Source organism: Herpailurus yagouaroundi, unplaced genomic scaffold (genome assembly GCF_014898765.1).
Source record: "Herpailurus yagouaroundi ecotype Mexico unplaced genomic scaffold, PumYag 28, whole genome shotgun sequence".
Lineage (NCBI taxonomy): Eukaryota > Metazoa > Chordata > Mammalia > Carnivora > Felidae > Herpailurus > Herpailurus yagouaroundi.
Genome location: NW_024412376.1, coordinates 137,479,440 through 137,504,693, shown reverse-complemented (window position 1 = coordinate 137,504,693; position 25,254 = coordinate 137,479,440). Strand labels below are relative to the sequence as shown.

At 38.8% G+C, this 25,254-nt stretch overlaps 1 protein-coding gene across 1 annotated transcript in view; it reads left to right on the top strand.

Annotated features, from left to right (window-relative positions):
• Positions 1-25,254, top strand: part of NWD2 (NACHT and WD repeat domain containing 2) — a 185,840-nt gene that overhangs the window by 54,745 nt on the left and 105,841 nt on the right. The window contains exon 2 of the mRNA XM_040486059.1: positions 21,262-21,350. Coding sequence (XP_040341993.1) covers positions 21,262-21,350 — 89 coding nt within the window. The remainder of the gene's footprint in view (positions 1-21,261; positions 21,351-25,254) is intronic.

Genomic DNA, 25,254 nt, shown 5'->3' with positions numbered 1-25,254 from the left:
TCTCTCTCTCTCTCTCTCTCTCTCTCTCTCTCTCTCTCTCTCTTCCCCCTACCCCTTCCCCTTCCTTTCTTGGGCACACACACTTTCACTTTCTTAAACTTAAAATGAATAAAGCAGCCCATTTGGCCTGGAAAGCTCTAGTCAAATTTTTCTCTCTCTTTGGATTGGAACACTCTCACTGAAACCTGTCTGCCATTCCTTAATTCAGTGTGCATATTTTAATAACTTACGTACAACAAAGGCAGGCATCACTGTGTGCCCCATTCCTGATACAGTAGCCTTGATTCTGCCTGCCTTATTATATAATCCTCATCTGTGTTACTCGTTAGGCACATAATCTGGCTTTTCCTTTGCTCATGGCATCAATTATCTCTACTCTGACCAATAATTCCCATAAACTTCATCTCCTACCCTTTCTCGGCCTTCCTCAATTGCTGGATTTCCAAATGTCCCTAAGGCATTGTGGGTCAACCTTCCAGACCTATCCTATCCTGAATTAAATAGTATCTTCCCTCCCAGAACAACTCCCCAGCCCAGTGGTCATAAATTCATTTTATTATACCACCGTGTTTCTAGTTTTCCAGGTTGAAAGTATATATTCTGAACTTTTTATTTTGATATGTAGGTAGTCTCCATTATTGAAAGATTCCACATTTGCAAATTCATTCACTTATTAAAATTTATTTGTAACCCCAGAACCAATACTTGCAGGGCTTTGGTGACCATTATAGACCCGTGTGGAGCAGTGAAGGATCTGCGTCCCCCAGCGTGCCCCATTCCCCGCTGAGGTTGACCAAGGCGATGACGTACTTTCCTGTTTCAGCGCTCCTGTAAGCAAGGATTCCTTCCACAGTTCATTTAGTGCCACAGTTCCACATTTTTGTGTTTTTTCTCGCTGGCATCGCTATGTAAAAGGGCCCCAAATTACAGTGCTGATGGCTATATAGTGTTACTAAGCACAGGAGGGCTGTGAAGTGCCTTAGGGAGAACACTTATGAGCCAGATAAGCTTCTTTCAGACATGAGTTCTAGTGCTGTTGGCCAGCATGAATGAATCAACAATAGATATTAAATAAAGTGTCTTTAAAGAGAACACCCATAAAACAAGGTTTTGTATTGATTGGTTGCTGAAAATACTGTGACCAGCAGCTCCCAGGAACCTGACCCCGTGTTTCTCTTAGGGGCGGTGCTTTGGTATTCGCTAATTTTGGGTTCATAGCAACACCACAGAACATATAAAACTACTGCAAATAATGAGAATCAGCTAAAATTTCAGACTTTAAGAAGAGTAAAAAGAATTTCTGTATACCCTTCACCTATATGCCCCAGATGCTAATATTTTACAACATTCACTTTATACATCTCTTCGTGTGTGTGTGTATATGTGTGTATATATACACATAAAATTACAACATAGATGTATATCCTTCACACCAAAATGCTTCAGTGTGTATTTTCTAAAAATAAGCACATTGTCTTATATAGCCACTATATCAAAATCAGAAAATGAACATGAATTCACTATTATCTAATCTACAGATCTTAGTAGGATTTACCAGTTGTCCCAGTAATACCAGATCATGTGTTGCATTCAACTGTTAAGTCTCTCCAGCCATCATTGATTTAGTCCAGTTCCTTAGCCCTTTATGTGAGTATATCATCAGTCGTTTTGTAGACTGTCTTCAGTGTGATTTGATGTTTCTTCGTGATTAAATTTATATTGTGCTTTTTTGGCAGAAATGTTACAAAAGTGAGTGTTCTCCTCAGTACGCCATATCAGGAGGAATATGACGTTGATTGGTTCCATTTCTGGTAATGCCAATTGATTGCTTGGTTAAGGTGGTGTCTTCCAGGTGTCTCTACTACAGAATTATCGCTGATGCCCTCCAGCCAAACACCCCCAGGAATACAGCTGTGTTTGAACACACCTGGGTCTATTGGCTTCAAACCAACCTCCCAGTAAGAGGGAGAGCCCATACCATGAGGAACTTTGGGACATCTCAGTAAAAGGGTCTCAAGGAGTGCTTATTATCAGGTTTAGACTTACAATTGATTATTGGGAGGGGTTTCAGGGAAGTGAGGTCTTACTCTAGAATGGATGCTTTCAGAAAAAGGTGGTTTCTAGCCAAAGTATGGAGAGAACCCAGATGTCCATGGACTGATGAATGGATAAATAAGATGTGGGGGGTGTGTGTGTGTGTACACACATATAAATAGTGGAATACTACTAACCCATCAAAAAGAATGAAATCTTGCCATTTGCAACAATGTCAATGGAGCTAGAATGTATTGTGTTAAAGCAAACAACAAATACACATGATTGCACTCATATATGGAATTTAAGAAACAAAACCGATGAACATATGGGAAGGGAGAAGGGAAGAGAAGAGAAGGAAACAAACCGCAAGTGACTCTTTACTATAGAGAACAAACTGAAGGTTGATGGAGGGAAGTGAGTAGGAGGATGGGCTAGATGGATGCCGGGTATTAAGGAGGGCACTTGGGCACTTGTGATGAGCACTGAGTGTTGTACGTAAGTGACGAATCATGAATTCTACTCCTGAAACCAATATTGCACTATATGTTAACTGAAATTTAAATAAAAATTTTTAAAAATTAAAAAAAAACTAAGAAAAGAAACAGGTAGTTTCATTCTTGGTTAATCATCTGTATCTAGAAGGCAAGAGAAATAGAGCAAAGCTAAACCTGTGTTTGATAAGCAACAGTCACTCATGTCAGTGGCAGAGGATGGATATTGGTCATTTTTTGCAATTTGCACAGTATTGTTTTTCTTCTCCTGTGTCCATCTATGTTTATAGACTGGTTTTATTTCTCTTTTATTCCATCATGGTCACAGAGTAACCGTGTCTAATACTGGTGTTAGGTGAAATTATTTACATTCACCAATTGAACACCATCATCTAGCTGTGAGAACTAGGTCAGCTCCTATTTGATAACAGTTTCAGGGATAGTTTTTTTTTTTTTTTCTTGTTACTATTGTTCTCTCTTTGTGATTAATGTAAGTATCCCTTCTGAAGTGGGTAGATAGATGGGTAGATGGAGTGGGTGTCACAGACTTTGAGTCTGGAGTTCTCTCTTGTCCAGCAAGAGAGCAAATGCAGAATTGAATACGAGAGAGGCTAATGTCCGGGAGGAGACAAGAGCCCCAAGTAAGGGTTCTTGCTCCATATTTATTAGGATCAGAGGTTTACAAACGTGATGGACATGCAGAAAAAGACAATGAAACAGTGATCATTAACTCGTGTGTGAGAGAAAGGGAGTTTCTAGCATATGTGGGTCAACACAAAACAAAATCCCAGCCCCCAGCAGATGTCTCTTTATGGCAGGCACCAGGCACCTGTCTGTTTATCTTAACTTGCCTAGGGAATAAGAGCATGCTACCTCAGGGTCAACAAGGCACCTTTCTTTTGCTAATTAGCTCCACTCCAGACAATTTCCAGGTGGTGGTCTATCATCCTGTTTACCTGTTTACCTATTCTGGATGCTTCCATCTTGTGAAAGCAGCTTCCCACTGTTATGCTTTTATTCTATGCTGGGGGTGCTTATGCCCTGTTAACCTATTCTGGATGCTTTCTTCCTAAGCCTTGTTCACCCACTGATGCAAGCTCAGGGAATTCTTAAACTTATTCCTCACAGATGGGTGAATGAAAGGATGGATGGATGGGAAGGGGGAGAGTTCTTCCTTACAATATAAGGGTAAATGTGAAAGATGATGGAAATAGAAAATCATTATTTACCAACTATAACAATTTATTCAGGCAGGGATCTTCATTGGATGCTCTGGTGGGTGAAAGGTTGAGGAGCGAATAGGACAGTTATATAGTCTCAAAGTATTGCCCCCACAAGATACTTGTCAATTACAAGAAAAATGTTTAATCACTCTAGTATGATGAAGATGGTGGTGGTGCAGCCAACTTTTACTGAGAAGTTAAACACTGATTGAATCCTAATGCAGTAGACAGTGTGGACATTCTCTGAGGTTTTGTAAGGGCTTATGAACTAGACCTTAGACATGCACCTTATGTTTAACCAAGCCAGTACTCAAACCCAGGATTTTTCTTAAAGAACAGCCATATTATGCCATCTCCTTTTTATTTATCTAATCTATCTTGTACTCCTCCTTTTCCTCCTGAAATCAAGGTATAAACTCTCTTCACCTCATGCATGGATTACTGTACCTGTTTCCAGTAGTCCCCCCAACTCCAGTTTCTTCCTTGTCACATCTGCTACACGATTGTTTCCTTTTGTACCTTTCCATGAGATCACATTTACCGCATCCTCGCCCTGCCCCTTCATCGAATCCAGGCCCATCAGTAACTTGGTCCCAATGCCATAACTTCTTCCTGTTCCGTTCGGAAGTTTTGTTCACTCACTCCCCCCTTCCTATAATAAGCTCTAGGTCTTTTTCTCCATTAGTAAAGCTGTCTTTTCTACCCTACTTATTCTGAATTCTCCTTATTTTCAAGTCATAGCTACCCTAAAGGCTTCACTAACTTGGGCTTCAGTGTCAGTCTTGGGTCTAGAATACATTCTATTTGGTTTAATGTGGAGTCATTTTTTGGTTTTCTACGGGTACCTTAGTTGTAACTCTGTCTAAAATACAAGTTCCTTTGCACTGGGGACTACATGGTGTTCCTGTTGATTCCTTGACACCCGGTAGAGTGCTGGGTACAGGATGGAGTCTGGGCAGATGGAGGACTGCTGATTGATAAATTACTCTCAGCAGACAGATCTGCCAGGGGTAGGTGGGCCCCTTTCAGAAGTGGAACAGCTGCGTTTTGGACATGGTATGAAAGACGTTTTTCTCATAGTTGACTGGAATATGTAATAAATTGCTTTTTTTTCCTTTATGTTCCTCTGCATGTATTACTTTCTTTCCCATTTGATTATGAGAAAGCATAGCTGTCACATTCCCAAATCTCCAGCACACAGAAGAACCTCAAAAGATTCGTAACTAATAGACTAATATAATGTCTGTACCTTGTACTACAGGAAACTGTGCTGCCTGACGTTCCTCAGACACACGTGCTTTTTAAGCCTTCCTCATTTGCTCCTGCTGCCGCCTCTTCTAGAAGATATTTCTCCTTTCTGCCTGGGAAAATCTTGTCCATATTTCAAGGCCTAATATAATGGTTGTCTGCTCTGGTAAACGGACTCTGATAATCTGAAAAAAATTCTTCTGCCCTTCAGCATTTTGCTTATATGTCGAATCTAGAACTTCCTGTACATTATTAGGAATCCCATTCTAGCGGGCTGTCTGCCTTCAATATGTGAGTGCTGAGAGCAAGGCTGTGCCTTCCCTCTTTTATTTTGAAAGAAACAACATAGCAGTAAATTTCAATGTGGCAAGCCCTTGTCGAGAACTACATTTGAGTGAAGTCTAGTGGAGTATGAAATTCAAATTATGTATTATTTGAGTAGATCTGAGATGCCACATATAGTTCTTACTGAATATTCTTTAAATAGACTTTGGCACGAAAGGAAGAGAATAATTAGAGATGAATTATGCCAATTTGAGGAATTTTTTTTTTTAATTACAAAGAAACTGACAATTCCGAGTCACCAATTTTGCAGTAACTCTGTTTACTACGGAGTTACTAGGGAATCATTTTGTAATAAATATGAACTATTTTTGAAAAGAAAAAAAAATCTTACTTTGTTATAATAAACCACAAAGAGGTATTTAAGCTTCTTCAACAACATGCATGGTTTTAACTTTAATATTCAGTTTAATGGCTCTCCTGGAAATTTTAACAAACAGACTAAACAAAGTATAGACACTCAGAAAACATGGGGAGGGAATGAAGAAGGTTTTAATTTTCACCATCTCTGATTTACATGCTAGCTTAAGATCGTAATTCTTTTTAACTCCATAAATTAAACATTATTATTTTATGCAACAAATTTTTTAGGCTTAATTATACATTTACCACTTTCTTTGTACACCAACATTTTTTGCATCTCAGACTGAACATTTGGGACAGTTTTGGTTTGTTTGGTTTTTTTCTACCTGAAATATATTCTTTTTAATTTCCTTCTAAAGGAAGATGGCAGAAACTCCCTTTCTGTTATTCTAAAAGCATTCCCCTTTTGCCCTTTTTCTTGAAAGATAGTATTGTTGGTTACTTCATTCCAGGCGGACAGTTGGTTTTTCTCTCTACAGAGTGAAGAAAATATTCCACAGTCTTTTGGCTTCAGTACTGTTGCTGGTGTCATGTCGGCTACAAATATAATTGTCATTATGTTGTATGTAATCGATCTGTTTTCCTCTGGCTGTTTTTCAGATCTTCTCTTGTTGTTGGTGTTCTGCATTTTCACTATGATATGGAATTCTTTATACTTATGATGCCTGGGATTTGTTCGCCTTCCTGAGGACTGGTATCTTTCAACAAATCTGGCAAATACCTCACCATGATCTCTGCAAGGACTGCTTGATCTCTCTTGTCTGTCCTTCTGGGACTTGAGAGATGCCTGTTAGATTTCAGTATTTCACCCCTATCTGCTAATCTCCCATATTTTTCTTTTCTTTATATCTCTGTACTGCATTCTGGATGATTTATTCATACTTTTCTGCTCACTTACCTTTCTTCAGTTGTTTAACTATTCTATTAAATTTTAAATTTAAATATTTTTTATTTTTATTTATTTTTAATTTTTTTTAGTTAATTTTTTGAAAGAGAGAGAAGCAGGGGAGGGGCGGAGAGAGGGAATTCCAAGCAGACCCTGCACTGTCAGCATAGAGCCCGATGCAAGGCTCAGACTCTCAAACTATGAGATCATGACCTGAGCCGAAATCAACAATCGGATGCTTAACCAACTGAGCCACCCAGGCGCCCCAAATATTTTTCATTTTTAGAGATTCTTTCTTCAATATTAGTGTTTTTCTTGGTTTCGTACTCTTATTTTATTCATCGCCTACTTTTCTTTCTTTAAATACATTAAGTACTTATTTTGTGTTCCAGATAGTTTTGTAGTGCTGTGTGGATCTGATTCACCTGGGTTGTTTGTTTCAATTCATGGTGCGCTATTTCTTTGTGTTTTTATTGATTTTTGTTTGCATATGTGTTGATAGGAAGTGGATAAGGCTTAATATTCCTTAGAACATTTAATTTTCTGGATTTCATTAAGACATTGTTAAAAAGTATGCTTTTCAGGCACCAGGGGTCAATATCAGAATGGGACTATTTAAAAATAAATTACAGACTTAAGATTTATTACACCGTAAATAAGATGAATTTGCACTACTAACCTGTAGGAAGCTCAGCTTGTGATTACATGCATCAGGGAGATTGCTTTTTCTTTCACCTTATGCAGATATGATGGTCACAGTTTTTCTTGCTGATTTATTTTTGAGTCATCCTCACATTCAAGATACAGGTCTGTGGGGTCATAGCCTTTTCCATAGTTATCCTGTTATACCCATCACTTTGGGGCTCTGTGCTTTGACCAAATACCCAACAGTAGAGATGACTGATTTAACAGCAAATAACTAAAAGCTGGCCTCAGGGATCTCCTAATTTCTGAGATTCACTATGCCTTGGACCTCTGTGCATTGCTTAGTTTTTTCCATCTGTGTGACACATATAAAAATATTTTTTAAATATTTTATGCTGCATTTAGTTGTGTTTAGTGTGATACTTGTACAGGTTTCTTTTATTCAACATTATCAGAAACAAGTCCATTATTAACTTTTATGATTTCTTTTTTCCTAAAATATATTTAGGTATAGAAATAATACTGAATTCCTACTAGAAGTTTTTAAGAGTATTTTCATAAACTGATAATTAGAAGAATAAGTTTATATATTTTTAAAACTAAATTTGTATTTTTAAAAAATCTTAGATTTAAAAAAATTTTAATGGTTTTCTCTAAGGCTTTAAAAAAATATCTAGATAATTTAATCTTTTTTTTTTTTTTTTTTTTTTTTTTTTGAGAGAGAGGGAGGGAGCACACATGAGCAAGGTAGAGGCAGAGGAAGGGGGAGAGAGAGAATCTCAAGCAGGCTCCATGCTCCGTGCAGAGCCCAACCCAGGGCTGGATCTCGCGACTGCAAGATCATGACTTGAGCTGAAATCAAGAGATGGATGCTCAACCAGATGAACCCTGCAGGAATCATGATCTGAGCCAAAATTAATAGATGCTTGGGCGACTGGGTGGCTCAGTCGGTTGGACATCCGATTTCAGCTCAGGTCATGATCTCGCAGTCTGTGGGTTCGACTCCCACATCGGGCCTGCTTCAGATTTTGTGTGTGTGTGTGTGTGTGTGTGTGTGTGTGTGTGTGTGCGCGCGCGCGCCTCCCCAGCTCATGCTCTGTCTCTCTCAAAAATAAATAAACATTAAAAAAATTAAAAAAAAAAAAAAAGAGTTAGATGCTTAACTGACTAAGCCACCCAGGCACCCTGAAAATTCAATCATTTTGAGTAATATGATGTGGGACAAGATACGATTGTTGTGGCTACTTTACCGTTACTCTTTCAGTACTGAAAATTGTCGTAAGTTTAAAAAAACTAAACTTTAAAGTTTAAAGTTTAAAAAAAATAAATATTTGACCCTCAAATTGTGTGATAAAGTAATTGCAAACATTTATTGAGCATTTATCATACACCAGGTGTGTTTAAGTACTCCCAACACCTCATAAGGCTGATGTTAGTAATGTTGATTGCATGTGACAAGTGAAAAATAAACGGAAACCCAGAAAGATTTAGTAATTTGGCATAGATCATACAGCTGGTGCATGAAGGAGCTGGAATTCAGACCTAGGAAGTTTGGTTCCAGAACCACACTCAGTCTGTCCACTGTCCTCTCTGATACCAGTCGGTGTACCTTACAGAGCAGGTAATGGGCAAGATCGACTAAGGTGTACCTTTTATCTCATGTTAATGATGGTACTCAAAAAATAGTTGCAAAATGTGCTGGGATTTTGATAGGGATTGTGTAGGATCTGTAGATGATTTTAGAGAATCTCAGGCCAGTATTTGGTAAGGATTGTCATTCTGACAATTTTGAGTCTTCCAACTCTTGAAGATGAAATGTCTATTTAGATCTTTCTCTCAGCAAGGTTTTATAGTTTGTAAACGCGATATGTCTTGCATTTCTTTTGTTATATTTATTTTTCAGTGTTTTATTATTTTAATGCTACTGTAAGTGCAGTTCTTATATTTCATTTCTGGATTGGGGTGAGTATAAAAAAATATGATTGATTTCGTATGGAATATCCAGCAACTTTGCTGAACTCGTTTATCAGTTACTGAAATTTTTCCTCTGGATTCCTGACTTTCCATATAGAAGATCTTGTCATTTGAGAATAAAAATGGTTATATTTGCTTATTTCCAATGTTATTGCCTTTCTTTTTTATTATTATTATTTTGTTTTTTATTTTTTATCGTTTTTCACTGCACTGACTGGAACCAGTAAAATGCTGAATAGATGTGACAAGGAAGTAAGTGTTCCTGATCACAGGTAGAAGCCATTCAGTTTTTACACCATGAAGCATGGTGCTAGCTGTAGAGTTTTGTGCAGATGCCCTTTACCAGAATGCGGAAGATTCCTCTCTGTTCCTGTAGCCAAGTTTTTGTCCTGAATGGGTATTCGATTTTGTCAAATGATTTTTTTTTTTTCTGCATCTGTGGAGTGATCATATGGTCATGTCCTCGTGTAATGTAATGGCATGTTCCATTAATGATTTTCAAATATTAAAACTAACCTCTCCTTCTTGTAACAAACCGGTTGGACATGATATAGAGGTTGCTGAACTAAGGTTGCTAGTATTTTGAAAAGGATTTTTGCATTTATGTTCATGAGGGTTATATTAGTCTGTAATTTTTGTTTTGTGTTTTTTTTCTTTCGATATCTTTGGCTTTGGGTTTAGGATAATACAGCAGACTTAAAGAAGGAATTGAAAACTATTTTCCTTACTCTGTTTTCTGAAAGTGTTTGTAAAGGATTATTTCTTCTTTATTGATATAATTTACCAATTAAACACTCCAGAATGGTGATTTTCTTCATGAGACGATTTTTAAAAGTTCAGTAGTGTCAGTATGCCATATGGTTTCTCCTTCATTCCTATTTTGATCATTTGTCTTTTTTTTTGTCTTCGTCAACCTAGCCAAAAGTTCATAAATGTTACTGATCTTTTAAAGAACCAGCTTTTGACTTTACTGATTCTCTGGTGGGGAGAGGGGGGTGTTTTGTTTTCCTGATTTCTATTTCATTGATTTTCATGCTTAATTTTTTCCCCTGTTCTTTGCTTTGGGTTGAGTTTGCTCTTCTTTTACTGGGAAGGTGGACTCTTGAGTTATTGATTTGAGACCTTTCATTTTTGTTACAGGTATTTAAAGATAGAGATTTCTTTCTCACCACTACATTTCATGGCTTTTAACATGTGTTTTTATTCACTTCAAAACATTTGTTTCTCTTGTTGCATTGATCTTTGGTACATGAGTATTTTAGAAGTGTGCTGTTCAATTTCCAAATATCTGGAGGTCTCCAGGGGTGCCTGTGTGGCTCACTCCATTAAGCATCTGACTCAGTTTTGGCTCAGGTCATGATCTCTAAGATCAAGCCCCACATCAAACCCCACATCAGGCTCAGTGCTGACAGCACAGAGCCTGCTTGAGATTCTCTCTTTCCTCTCTCTCTACCCCTAAACCCCACCTCTCTCTCAGAATAAATAAACTTAAAAAAAAAAACCTGAGAGTTTCCCAAAAATCTTTATGTTACTGATTTTTTATTCTATTATAGATCACATTTGTTACAATTTTAGTACTGTTAAGTTTACAAGACTTGTTTGTGGTTTAGCATATGACCTATCATCAGAGCACTAGTAAAAAGGTGTTTTGCTGTCTTTTGGGGGGGATAGTTCTACAAATGTCAATTAGGTCAAGTTGTTTGATAGTATTGTTGAAATCTTCTGTATCCTTGTTGATTTTCTGTTTTGTAGTTTTATCCATTATTAAGAATAGACCATAGAAATCATTAGCTGCTGTTGAAATGTCTATTTCTCTTTTTACTTCTGTCAATTTTTGCTTTATATATTTTTCATCTCTGTTTATAATTGTTATATCATGGCTCTTTTTTTTCTCTAGTATTGTTTCTTAAAATCTGTCTTGTCTGATTTTATATATTCAGTCTGCTTTTGGTTACTGTTTTCATGTTATTTTTTTTCTATCCTTCTACTTTCAACTTCTTGTTTTTTTTTTTTCTTTTAAAAAAATTCTTATTTATTTTGAAAGAGAGAGAGGAAGTGATCAGGGGAGAGGGGCAGAGGGAGAAAAAGAGAGAGAGACTCTTAAGCAGGCTCCAGGCTAAGCTGGAGCCTGACACAGGGCTTGATCCCATGAATTGTGAGGTCATGATCTGAGCTGAAATCAAGAGTTGGGCATTTAACCCAACTGAGCCGCCCAGGTGTCCCTCAACCTATTGGTGTTTTTAAACCTAGTGTGTCACTTGTAGATAGCATACAATTGAATATGGTTTCATTATCCTTAGATAATATCCATATCCAGGAGACAGTCTTTTTCCATTTGAGCGTTTATTCTTACTTAAAGTAATCATTGATGTGTTTGAGTTTATTTCTCCTTTTGCTCTTTGTTTTCTACATAACTCATGTCATTCTTCTTCATCTGTTCTCACTCTACACTCTTCTTTGTAAAATATTTGAATGTATCTTTTTATTTTTTTTAAATGTACTTATTTTGAGCGAGAGCACATAGGGGAGGGACAGAAAGAGAGGAAGAGAGAGAATCCCAAGCAGGCTCCATGCTGTCAGTGTAGAGCCCAATGCAGGGCTCGGTCTCACAAGCCAGGAGTCATATCCTGAGCCAAAATCAAGAGTTTGATGCTTAACCAACTGAGCTACAGGCGCCCCTTTTAGTGTATCATTTTAATTCCTTTGTTATATTGTTTTTATTTACTTTTTTTAATGCTCTAGGGATTATAAAATCTATCTTAAGTTATTACACTTTAGGTGAATACTAACTTAATTCTGGTAAAACATACTTTGTGCCACTATAGCTCCATTTTCTCCTCCCTGTTTTGTGTTACTATTGGCATGTGTTATATATATATGTATGTTTGTTAAAACCAAACAGTGCAGTGTTAGTCTTTTTTTTCAAGAAGCATGTAAAAGAGGTAACCAACTAAATAGATATTTGCAAATGACATATCAGATAGAGTTTGATTCCAAAATATATAAAGAGCTGTTACAACTCAATACCCAAAAAACAAATAATTCAATTAAAAATGGTCAGAAGACATGAACAGATATTTCTCCAAAGAAGACATCCACATGGCCAACAGACACATGAAAAGATGTTCAACATCACTCATCATCAGGGAAATACAAATCAAAACCACAATAAGATACTACCTCACATCCTTCAGAATGGCTAAAATCAAAACCACAGGAAACAACAAGTGTTGGCAATGATGTGGAGAAAAAGGAATCCTCTTGCACCATTGTGGGAATGCAAACTGATGCAGCCATTCTGGAAAACGGTATGGAAGTTCCTTTAAAAATTAACAGAACTACTTTACAATCCGGTAATCACATCACTGAGTATTTACCCAAAATATACAAAAACACTAATTCAGAGGGATACATGCACTCCTATGTGTATTGCTGCATTTTTTACAATGGCCGAACTATGGAAGCAGCCCAGATGTTCATTGATTGATGAATGGATAAAGGAACTGTGATATATATTCACAATGGAATATTATTCATCCACAAAAAAGAATGAAATCTTGCCATTTGCAACAATACTGATGGAGCTAAAGAATATAATGCTAAGCAAAATAAGTCAGTCAGAGAAAGACATGCACCACATGATCTCATGCATATGTAGAATTTAAGAAACAAAACAAAGGAAAGAGAGACAAACCAAGAAACAGACTCTTAACTATGAAGAACAAACCAATGTTTACCAGGGGGAGATGGATGGGAGGATGGGGGAGATGGGGGATAGGGATTAAAGAGTACACTTATCGTGATTAAAGAAGATAAAATGACAGGCGCCTGGGTGGCTCAGTCGGTTTAGCAGCCGACTTCGGCTCAGGTCATGATCTTGAGGGCCGTGAGTTCGAGCCCCGCGTCGGGCTCTGTGCTGACAGCTCAGAGCCTGGAGCTTGCTTCGGATTCTGTGTCTCCCTCTCTCTCTGACCCTCCCACGTTCATGCTCTGTTTCTCCCTGCCTCAAAAATAAATAAACATTAAAAAAATTTTTTTAAAAAGAAGATAAAATGATTAAAAATTTGTAAAAAGTATATAAAGGAATACAGAAAAAAATACATAATTATGTAATCTTTTTTTTACATACTTTTCACAGTGCTTTTCATTCTTTGTATGGATTTGTTAACGTCTGATGCCATTTCTTTTCAGTTTGGAGGACTTTATTTTTAATATTTTTAAGATTAAATTAATATTTTTAAATTTTTAATGTTTACTTATTTGAGAGAGAGAGAGAGTGCAAGCAGGGGAGGGACAGAGAGAGAAACATAGAATCTGAAGCAGGCTCCAGGCTCTGAGCTGTCAGCTTGAGCTGACAAACTGCATGATCGTGACCTGAGCCGAAGTTGGACACTTAACCGACTGAGCCACTTGGCTGCCCCTCTTTTGTAAATTCTTAATGCAGATCTGCTAGCCGCAGCGTTTCTCAATCTTTTTAAATTTGTTAATGTTCTTATTTCACTTTCTTTTCTCAAGTTTATGGAGGTACAATTGACAAGTTGTAAATATTTAAGATGTACAACTTGATGTTTTGTTACACACTGTGAATTAATCACAATCAAGGCAATTAATATATTCATCATTTCACGTAGCCTTTTTTCCTTTTTTTTTTTTTTTTTTGGTGACTATGCTTAGGATCTTGGCAAATTTAAAGCCTAAAATACAGTATTGTTAACTATATTCACATTTCTCTCTCTATTTTAGATCTGCTTTTTCATCTTGCCTAAATGCAACTTTACACCCTTTGACCAACCCCTTCCCATGTCTCCCTTCAGCCCCTGGCACCGATCATTCTATTCTCTGCTGCTGTGAGTTTGACTATTTTAGATTCTACCTGTAAGTGGAATCGTGCAGTAATTTTCTGTGTCTTATTCCATTAACATCATGTCCTCCAGGTCTTTTTTTCTTTATACATAGTTTTATTAGATATGGAACTCTTGGTTGACCTTTTTTCCCCATTATTTGAGTATGTCATTCCATTGCCTTCTGGTTTCCATGCCTTCTCATGAGAAGTCAACCCTTATTGTATTGTTTCCCTTAGTGTGATGAGTCATTTTTTGCTTGCTGTTTTCAAGATTTGCTCTTTATCTTTGGTTTCAACTGTTTGACTAGGTGTCTAACTGTGGATCTCTTAGTCATTACATATTTGGGTTCTTTCATCTTCACGGATGTGCAGATTAATGTTGTCCATTAAATTTGGGACATTTGCACAATTATTTCTTCAAAATTATTTTCCTCCTTTCTCTTGAACTCCTGTCCTTCTGGGACTCCCTTTACCTATGTACCACTCCAGCAGATGCTGCCCACAGGTTTCTGGGAACTTGTTTATTTTTCTTTCTTCCTTAAACACGGTGACCTGAAGTTCTCTGAATACATCTTTAATAGCTGTTTTGCAGTCTTTGTTCTCTAAATCTCATATAGGAACCACCCACAGCTCATTTCTGTTGACTGCTTTTTTATCCTGAATAGGTGTCACATTTTTCTGTTTCTTTATATATCTCAAGATTTTTTGTTAAAAAGTAGACGTTTTAGGTAATACACTGTAACAAATCTGGATTCTGATTTTTACTTCTGAGTGGTGTTTTTTAATTTGTTGGCATATTTTGTTTGTTTGTTTAGTTACTTGCCTGGACTAAATCCATGGCATCGGTTCCCCACAGTTCAGGCTGCTGCTGTCTCTGCCCAGTTATTTGATGGTGATGGTGGTGATGATGAAGATATGCCTGACTTCCCAGGGATCACCCACTTTTCTCTGTAGCTTAATGTCTGTCAATGACTTCAAGAGTTTCTTCTCAAATGCCTCAAGCCAGTAGGGCTTCTGTTCTCTGCCAGTTTCTATGGGCTGGGGAACACCTGCAAAGCTTAGCCAGTGTTTAAGTCTATCCTAACTTTTACTTTCCACCCAGTCTTATGTTTACACTGCCTATGTACACAGGCTCAAAGTCAGCCACAAATACGAGGGTAGCTTTCAGTCTCTCTTGTGTTTGTGGGTAGCCTTCCCATCAGCTAGGAATTTGCAGAGAACTTAACAAGGCCTTCCATGACTGTTTATTTCCTTGGTCTCCTTTTTACATTTGGGTGAAACTATAGGTTGGCTGAGCCACAGAGGTCTCTCTACCTCTGAGACCACTGCTGCTGCCAACAACACGGACGGCCATGGAGTGTTCCCATGCTCCGCTCCAGATCAAGCAAGCGCTCTCTAGCAATGAAGTTGTTGATACTCACAGCTTGACCTTCTCTGACATGGGAAGGGGTGTGGCAGTTAAAGAGGAATGGGACAGTCCCATAGATTCTCACTGTTCTCACCCAGAGTTGAGTAGTTTTTCATTAAAGTCATTTCCCAGTTTGCTTTATGCCTTTGGTCTTTGGTGAATTTACAGAGAATTAAAATGCTTATTTTGACAGTTTTAGTGAATTTTATTGAGGATCTAATAAATTCCCCACTATACCAAACTCTGTCATATGTTTTGTAACATCACCCCACATTCACACATGACTATTAATGCTGCAGACACAGTCAGTAATTACTTGAAAACGATATTGCATTTTAATTTGTGTTAGCTTTGTGGAGACACATTCTTTAGTTGGGATTAATCAATGTTTTCATTGTAGATAGCATCTATTTGCCCATTCACTTATTGACTGTGTACTGGGGTCTGCTTTAATTTCCACATTGCAGAGGTGAATGAGAAAGTCCCAGCATGTCATGAACTCACAAGTCTATTAGGGAAGACAAATTAAAAATTATAATATAGTGTATGATGATACATAGGAGTGAGCACAGTGCTCACTGGGATGAGCTAGACAGAGCATGCCTGCCTCTGAGTAGTAAGAAATCACTAAGTATACTACCTTTGATTGGGCCTAAGAAAGGTCAAAGTCTGCCAGGCAAAGGGGATGCAAGGATAAAGAATTCTGAGCATGGAAAGCAGTATGTATTAAGGACAAGGGTTGGGTTCAAGTAATAGCTGAAAATGTACCCAGGAGGGTACATGGTAGAGAGCAGTAGAACATGGAACTTAGCTAGAAAACACATTTACGTCTACTGAACTTTACAGCCTTTATCTTCTGGGCCACCAGATTCCAGCCAAGACCTGCATTGATCAAACTAGTTATTGCTTTTCTTTTGTCTTGGATTTCTCTCCATCTGTTCTCTGGAGTATAAGACTGCAATGAGGAGGGACGGATAACAGGTCAGTCAAATAGGAGACTTGGGGACCCTTCGGGTTGAGAGATGGTGAGTACAAAACTAGAGAGTGGCCAGATTCAAAAGATGTTTGTGATCAAATTGACAGGATTTGGTGATACATATAAGGGTAAGCGTGGCTGGTTGGGCACAGAGAGCTTAGAGGGTGTAGAGAGGAGCCAACCTCTGGAAGCCATCAGACAAGAAATCAACCCAAACAAAAACAACAGAAGCCAGGTAGGGTGTCCAGAGGAATCACTGACTGACAGGCCAGGGGAAGAAAGAGAACCCAGGCAAGAGCAAATGTACAGAAATCTGGGAGGCTGGGCTGGAACAACAGTTGTAGCAGAGGGTGTGGGCTGGATCCTAAATGAATTTTCTGAGCTGCCCGGATGGAAGCGACTTAATCAAATGCCCCTGGCCTTAAGTTTGGGTGAGGCAGGGACAGTAAGAAGTCCCAGTGCAACATGGTCGTGTTGGCATTTTTACTTATTTCTTTTTAATGTTTATTTTTGAGAGACAGAGAACGAGTTGGGGAGGGGTAGAGAGAGAGGGAGACAGAGAATCCGAGGCAGGCTCCTTGCTGTCACTGCAAAGCCCGGTGCAGGGTCAAACTCACGAGCTGTGAGATCATGACCTGAGCTGAAGTTGGACGCTCGACCGATTGAGCCACCCAGGGCATGGCCCTTGGCACTTTTATTTTTGATAGAAATTTGGAATTAATCTAAATCCCTCATGAAGTGGGATAAATGGTATTGATTAATAATACTCCCTCAACTAAGGCTTTTCCTGTGGGTAACTCAGACACGGCATTAGAAACGATCATTAACTCTGAGATCATTGAGGAATTATAGAAAACAACTTCTTAAAAACCTAGTAGTGCTGCCCAAGTGTTAATGGATCTTTTCAAAGCGCTAAGGAGCTGGGCAGATACAAATGGATGCAGTGACTATGTAGAAAGAGTAAATGATGACATACCTTGTGTCTGACCTACACTTTTTAAAGAGGTCTCTTTTTATGTGTGACATTTTGTAACTTAATTTTTCCTGTTTATGACATTCTAATGTTTTTTTAATTGCCAACCATCCGGATTTGCTGTTAGTATGAATTAGGTTTTTTAATATAATTAAGCCAGCTTATCTGCCACCCATTATAACTAATCCATTCTATCTTAATTACTTTTCCATTTCCAGAGCCACTCATCACCTATTAATACAAATATAGGAAAATCTGAGACTTTTTTGTAACATAAGTAATAACACAAAACGTCTGTCAGATATGTGCGTATGTTTTCTTCATATTTTTAGGAAAGGTCAACATGACTTGGTAAAATGTATTCTGCCAGAAACACAGAAACCAAAAAAGAAACCAGTATTTCAGCCCATTCACTTACCTCATGAAACCAACTTTATAAGCCACATTGTTTATTTCCCAGAATTTCCCCTAGTCTTGATTCTGGGTCCATCTAGTGACAAATTGTGATGTAGGAAGCCCTTCTGTTTCCGGAGGTAATTACAAGGAAGCATTGCCTGTCAGCTCATTTTGGCCACTGGTGCATGTGTGGGTTTTTTTTTTTTTTTTCATTCACTCATTTCTTTTTTTTTTTATTTTTTTTTCAACATTTTTTATTTATTTTTGGGACAGAGAGAGAGCATGAACGGGGGAGGGGCAGAGAGAGAGGGATCATTCACTCATTTCTTAATCGAGCATAACTCTGATCACTGGCGATGTCGCAGTAAACGAGACAACAGAAGGGTTCTGACTCTTTGAGCTCACATTGCAGTAGGGGAGACAAATAGTAACTGAATAGCAACAGTAAAGTGATGAGTAATGTGCAAAAGACTTGAGAGGTGATGTGACAGAGAGTGGTTCATAGATGGAGGGCTCAAAGAGGCCTCTCTGAGGAGATGGCTCTAAAACTGACACTTGAATGACAGGAGATGCCTTGAGATGACCACAGGACTAACCATTACAGGAGGAAGTCACAGCTAGCATGAAGGCCATGAGTAGGTGTGTAATCCAGTAGTGGTAAGAGATCCCTTTGGGGGAGGGAGAACATTCAAGGTAAGAGGCATGGATGTCATTGCAAGTGCCTTGCAGAGCCCCTGGAGGGCTTTCTGTGATCTGATTGGCATTTGTAAAAGAGGAGTCTGGCTCCTCTGTGGAGAATGGTTTGAAGGGGAGCAAGAATGAGAACAGAGAGGCAGAGTCCAGATGAGAGGTGAGTTCAGCATTCCTTAACCATTCTATGAAGTTAGTCTATGTGTCATTTTCAAAGATTGTTTCTTTGCACCGTTGCATATTTCCTCTGGTGAGAGTGAACTATAGCATACGGCTCTCTAGATTCAAATCCAGCTTCTCTAACTTAGTGGTCATATGACTCAGGCAAGTCTCATAACTTCTCTGTATTTCAGTTTCCTCTTATTAAAAAAATGGAATAATAATTTTACCCATTTCAGAGAGTTGTTGTCAGAGGGACTAAGAAATACTTAGAATAAATAGAAATACTTAATACATGACTACAGTAAGCATTTGGTAAATATTAGAGATTAGAGACTATATTTCTGTCTTATCCTCATAATATGGCACATTCAGATGGCTGTACCTAGTAATGAGTTACAATAACATATTAAATAATTTCTGCTCCTTCCATCATTTCATAGTTTCTCATGTTATTTTGATACTACGTTAGTATACCTTAATAGCCCTTGTTTACTTAATTATGTAATAATATAATCATTATATCATGCGTGTTATTTCCAGCTTCCACATCTGGTAGTAGTTGTTTAATTTTAATGTTAATTTTTAAATGTTTGTTTATTTTGGGAGAGAGAGACCACGTGCACATGTGCGCACTAGTAGGGGAAGGGCAGAAAGAGAGGAGGAGAGAATCCCAAGCAGGCTCCACACTGTCAGTGCAGAGCACAGGACTTGATCTCATAAACCATGAGATCATAATCTGAGCTGAAACCAAGAGTTGGACACTCAACTGACTGAGCCACCCAGGCACCCCAATATTTGTTTATTTTTTTTTCAACGTTTATTTATTTTTGGGACAGAGAGAGACAGAGCATGAACGGGGGAGGGGCAGAGAGAGAGGGAGACACAGAATCGGAAACAGGCTCCAGGCTCTGAGCCATCAGCCCAGAGCCTGATGCGGGGCTCGAACTCACGGACCGTGAGATCGTGACCTGGCTGAAGTCGGACGCTTAACCGACTGCGCCACCCAGGTGCCCCAATATTTGTTTATTTTTAAAGTGACATTTGTTACTTGTGTTTTAAACATGTACAGCCTTTTAGAGAGATTGGTTGAATATTAATCAACTTTATTGCAAAGTTAGTGATTTCAGCCCTTAAAATGGGGTGAAGGGGGATGGGGCTCTGATCCTGAGATGATAAAACCCTGTAAAACCTTAGCATACTGCCTCCACTAGTGCCTTAACAGCACGTGGGCACTGCTCAAATGTACCACTCGGTCCTCCAGCTTTCCTTTTAAACTGAGGGTCCATGCTGGATCTATGGTTAGAAAAGACTCGGACCATATGGTGATTTAGAAGCCTTGTATTGAGTTTCTGGTTTCCCTGTAAATACGGGTTTCTGTCACATTGTCAGCCTCCAGCTGCATTTCAGACTCCTGAGATTGGTTATTTACATCTCAAAATAGTCTTGAGAATAGTAGGAAAGTAGAGTAGGTCAGCACAGCATATGGTTGAATTTGCATGGACAGACAAACTTGAGAATAATAAGGCAAGTCTTTTAAACTGGCTCTTAGTTATAAATGCGGTATGCAAATGTTTTGTAGTTATGGCTGGGATTGAGGTACATTTGGCAAATGGTAATTTTTATGGGATAAGACATTAACCTAATTTTTAAAATCTCTGTTCTCCTCTTTCACTGAAGTTAGTTGGGCAGGGAACAGCCTGTCTTTGCTGTAAGCGTTTTACGGCGACATCATCAATGCAGATAATCTCCCAGCACAGGTGGCTTTGGAAAGCCCTTTCTGTGCAAAACACTTGCCATTAAATACATACATACTCTGTGGTTCTTCCGGTTTCAAGTTCTCTCTTTCTTCTTGCATGTTTTTTTTTTTAATGACGTAAATTGTAACATGATTTTGAAGTTTTTACGTGGTGTGGAACATGTGACACAATTCCCTTCTCTGATAAACAGGCAGTCCCTGTGCCCAGGGTGGCAGGCGTTACTCTGCTAACCCATTGGCCAGTGGAATCTACCAAGTTTGGATGTTGGCTCCCACAATTTGTCCCTCCTCACTGTTGCGTTGATTGCATGGATGCCGTACTGAATTTTGTAAAAGTCTAATTAGTTCTAAGTACTATAGGCATGATGATAGAGATTGAATTTTTTTGGAAATTGGTAACTGAATTAATGTGTGTGTGCATGTGTGTGTGATTTTGTAACTTTTACACTTAATGGGGCTAAAACACCTCATAGCCAATAGCCCTATGATTTTTTTCTTCTGTCTCTTCCAAAGACAGCACGTCTGGCTATTTAAGAGATTCATGTGAGGGTCTGCGTGGGCATAAAGGCTCAAATACGAATTCCCAGCCCTGTCACATACACGGAACTGACCAGTGAGACTCCCATCCATTCCTCAGGCTTCCTGTGCGTGTCTGGAAGAGGGGTCACTACTCCCCGTCCCCTATTAGGAACAGGGCTCCCCAGCTTGTCAGATATCCCATCATTTCACAGTTGGCACCCAATCTGGTTATATTAATGTTAATATTAATTGTAAGTTTACCTTGTTTTTCCAGAAATACATACGTGTGGACATAACTCCCTCTCTATGTGTTTGTTTTTCTACCACAGACACAGGAGCAGAAAGACAGGCACTAAGAGAAAATGTGTATCCTAAATTGAGAGAATTCTGCAGAGAAAACTATGGATTAGAATTTCAGGTAACTCTGACATTAATTTCATTTTTAATAATGTTAGCTAAATAATGTTTGTGTTTATTGTCACAGCTTCGGTGTTACAAACCAAGTTTTAAGCTCCCCCCAAAAATTTTACTTCTTTAAGCATGGGTAAAAAGGAACAGTGGAAAATGGAAATAAAATATTTAGTTATTTTTGATGCTTTGCACTTTTATGCTGTTTCTTGGACCCTGCCTGGTATTGGCTCACCTTTTCCCTGTAACCATGTTTATTTGCCTCTTGGCAATCTCCACTATTTTCAAAAAGGTGAAGGTTGCTGAGTACCTGTCTTAGGCTGTGGTCTCTGGAAAGGTTTTACATCTAAAAATTGGGACCAGCTTTCTCACAGGTGTTTGTTTGTTTGTTTGGTTTTGTTTTGTTTTGAGCAACTGGCCAGTCCTTGCTTTCTGTCTTGCCTTTTAGTTGTTGTTCGCATTGTAGAATGTCCTTTTTCCTATTTCAGGGATTTGCCATTTACAAAAAAAAAAAAAAATTTACATCAACCTTTCAAGAGACAGTAACTCTTCATGTCATTGCTAAAGTTCATGAACACCCTGGCATTTATAGATACCACGGATTTTGCCACCTAATAGCAAAGTATTAGAAAACATTGGGCATATCTTGAATATCCAGAAATTTAAAAAGTAAATGCCTCCTGCAACAGATAATTTTTCAACCTCATTTACAATGGACATCTTACTTCTCCAGTGCTATCTTAACTACATGTTTCCACTGTTAAGTGAGGAATAAGATGTACCAGAGGTTTGTGGTATAAGAGTGCAAAATGCATCTTTGTTAGTGGAAGAAAACTTCACCCTTCATTTATTTCCTCCTGAATATTTTATCTTGGTACACTTAATGATGCTTTCTCATCTGATGGATAAAGTAGTTGGTCTCAAAATGACTCCATTCTCTGTGCATACTGTAAGTCAGCAACAGGCCATTATGACACACATTGAACAGTTACTCATAAGTCACGAATTGCTAGATAAATTGTGAGCCTAAATTAAATCCCTTGTTGTGAATTCAGCACTGCCTTCCCTGGGGAATCTGGTTCTACTGATAACAGGATCTCAACTGCTACAAAAATTCTGATCTGTCAAGATTCCCAAAGACTTAGACACTCCTTGGGGACTCAGTTACTATAGAGAAAAAGATGTGGCCAAGCACGTTAATCCCATATTTGAGTTTGTTTGGATTTGCATTATTTTTTTTTTTTTTAGTAGAGGGAGGGAGTTGTTGAGCTACAGACCAGCCTGCATACAACATGGTATTAAGATTAGCTGAGAGGAAAAAGAAGAAAAATATATTTTCTAAATTATAAGTAGTCCCAGGAAAAGAGAAATAAAGCCAAAGGAAAACTGTAGAAGGCAGGGTCCATAGAATAAATTGACAGCAAGGATCATTGAACGAGGCAGGTGCATTGAACGAGTCTTTGAGATGCCAGGAAGCAGTGGAAACCACACTGGGCAAAAAAGAGCTGGAACTGAAGCCCGGCTTTCCACTGTGACTCCTTTAGTCCGGTGTCTGAAACACGGGGGTGGTGACCACTTCTGTGTCTGAGGCTGTGTTTGGAATGAAAGTTTGCTAGTTCGCATTTGCTTCCCACTTTCTGAGCTTAGCAGGAATTCAAATATATAATACCTGAATCTTCTAAAAATATACTTCTTAGTATAGTCTCTTCTAGTAAGTTGTTTATAGATCTCCCTAAGGATATGTTTTCTAGTGAGATGGTTTTCTTCCCTCAAGTGCAACAAAATATGATGCTGGAAGATTCGTGAAAAAAAAGAAACAAAAAACAAAAACAACTTCTCTATATATTACTCTGGATTTCATCATTGGCTGTGCATTGAACCCAGAAGAAGTGAATTTCCTAGATTTACTTAAATATGCACCGATCTGTTTTATGCTTCCTTGCCTTTGTTTATGCTGTCCTTTCCACCTGCAGTGCTCTGCAGCCTGCTTCCTTCCCTGAATAAGTCTTACTTATTCAGTTATATACATTAAAAAATGTTTAATGTATATTTATTTTTGAGAGAGGGAGACACAGAGTGCAAGTGGGGGAGGGGCAGAGAGAGAGAGGGAGACACAAAATCTGAAGTGAGTGCCAAGCTCTGAGCTGTCATCACAGAGCCCGATGCGGGTCTCAAACAGTGAGATCAGACCAGAGACAGAGTCGGACACTTAACCGACGGAGCCACCCAGGTGCCCCTAAGTCCTACTCATTCTTAAGACTCCTCACCACCGCCCAGTAGCTGTGTGTCCTCCCTGTGGTTCCTTGAATACTTCAAGCCTGTTCCCGTTTCAGGGTTTTGCCCTGGCTGTGCTTTCTCTGTAAGAATGTTCACCCCCCTCATCTTCACATGGGAGTTTCCTTATTATTCTCCAGGTCTCCACAAAAATGCCACTTCCTAGAGATACTTCCCTAGCGACCCAGTCTAAAGTAAGCACCTAGGAGACTTCTTTTACGTCACCCTATTTTAGTTATTTGCATAGCATATCTCAACACTGGATATTTGCCTTTTTTCACAAAATGGCTTGCTTATTATCTCTCTCCCACTAGATTGTAAGTTTCACAAGAATAAGGACTTCTCTGCCTTCTTGACAGCTCCCCTCCGAGTTCTAGAATAGTGCCTGACACATAGTAAAACTCTGTAGGAATGTGTTGAACAAGTGAAAGCCTTTCTGACCATATGAATGAATGAAGTCTAAGTCCAACATTACTTGCTTAAGGAAGTTTTCTCTGATCCTCTGGCCCCTCCTGGGATATGCCATGTACCCTCCTCTTTGCTCCCCTATAATCCTAGGCATAACTCAACAGTGCATCCAGTTTGTTCAAGAAGTGTTTGTTAACCAATGAACACATGCCAGCCAAGTGCTGGGAACACAAAAACAAACCAATCAGACCCTCTTCTTGTGGAGCTTCCAGTATTGTTGGGGGTGGCAGACAATAAACAATATATCCCAGTGGTTATGGATGCATTTTCTTGAGTAAATGCTTTTAAGAAAAGTAAGACAGGATAAGGGGGTTAGGGAATGCCAGGTAGTCAGAGAAGGACTCCTTAATAAGACCTTTGGACAGAGGTCTGTAGAAAATGAAGGAGCAAGTCTTACAGATGCCTTGGTAGGAGAATTCCAGGCATAGGCAACAAGGAAAAGGGTCTGAGGACCCTTGTGGGAGAGGACATCAGGTTCAGATCATATGGGACTTTGTGGGCCAAGATTAAGGACTTTGTATGGTTAAGAAGGGAAAGGAGGATGTTATAGGATTTACATTTAAGAGAGTCATTCAAGGGGCTCCTGGGTGGCTCAGGTGGTTAAGCGTCCATCTTCGGCTCAGTTCATGATCTCACAGTTCATGCATTCGAGCCCCACGTTGGGCTCTGTGCTGACAGCTCAGAGCCTGGAGCCTGCTTCAAATTCTGTCCCTCCCTCTCTCTCTCTCTCTGCCCCTCCCCTTCTCATTCTCTGTCTCTCTCTGTTTCTTAAAAATGAATTAATGTTAAAAAAAAAAAAAAAGACATGTAAGAGAGTCACTCAGGCTCTGTGAGGAGACTGGAATAGGGGTGCAGGAAAAGGTAGAAGCAGGAGAACAGTGCAAGTTAAGAAATGATCACGGCATGGACTAGAATGAGCGATGGAGAGAATGAGACATCTGGTGAGGTCAAGTTTTCATCACCTGTCTCTAAGGTCTGCAAGTTCTCAGGATTGGAATTGTCTTACTCATCTTATCCCAGTGATAAGTCAGGTGTCTGGCACATAGTAGGCTGTTGAGTTAAATATTTATTAAATTGGTAGAATATACAGTTACATTTTACACAAGGCCTTAAAACTCTCTCTCTCTCTCTCTCTCTCATATATATATGCCTGTTGTTCAGGCTTTTTTCTC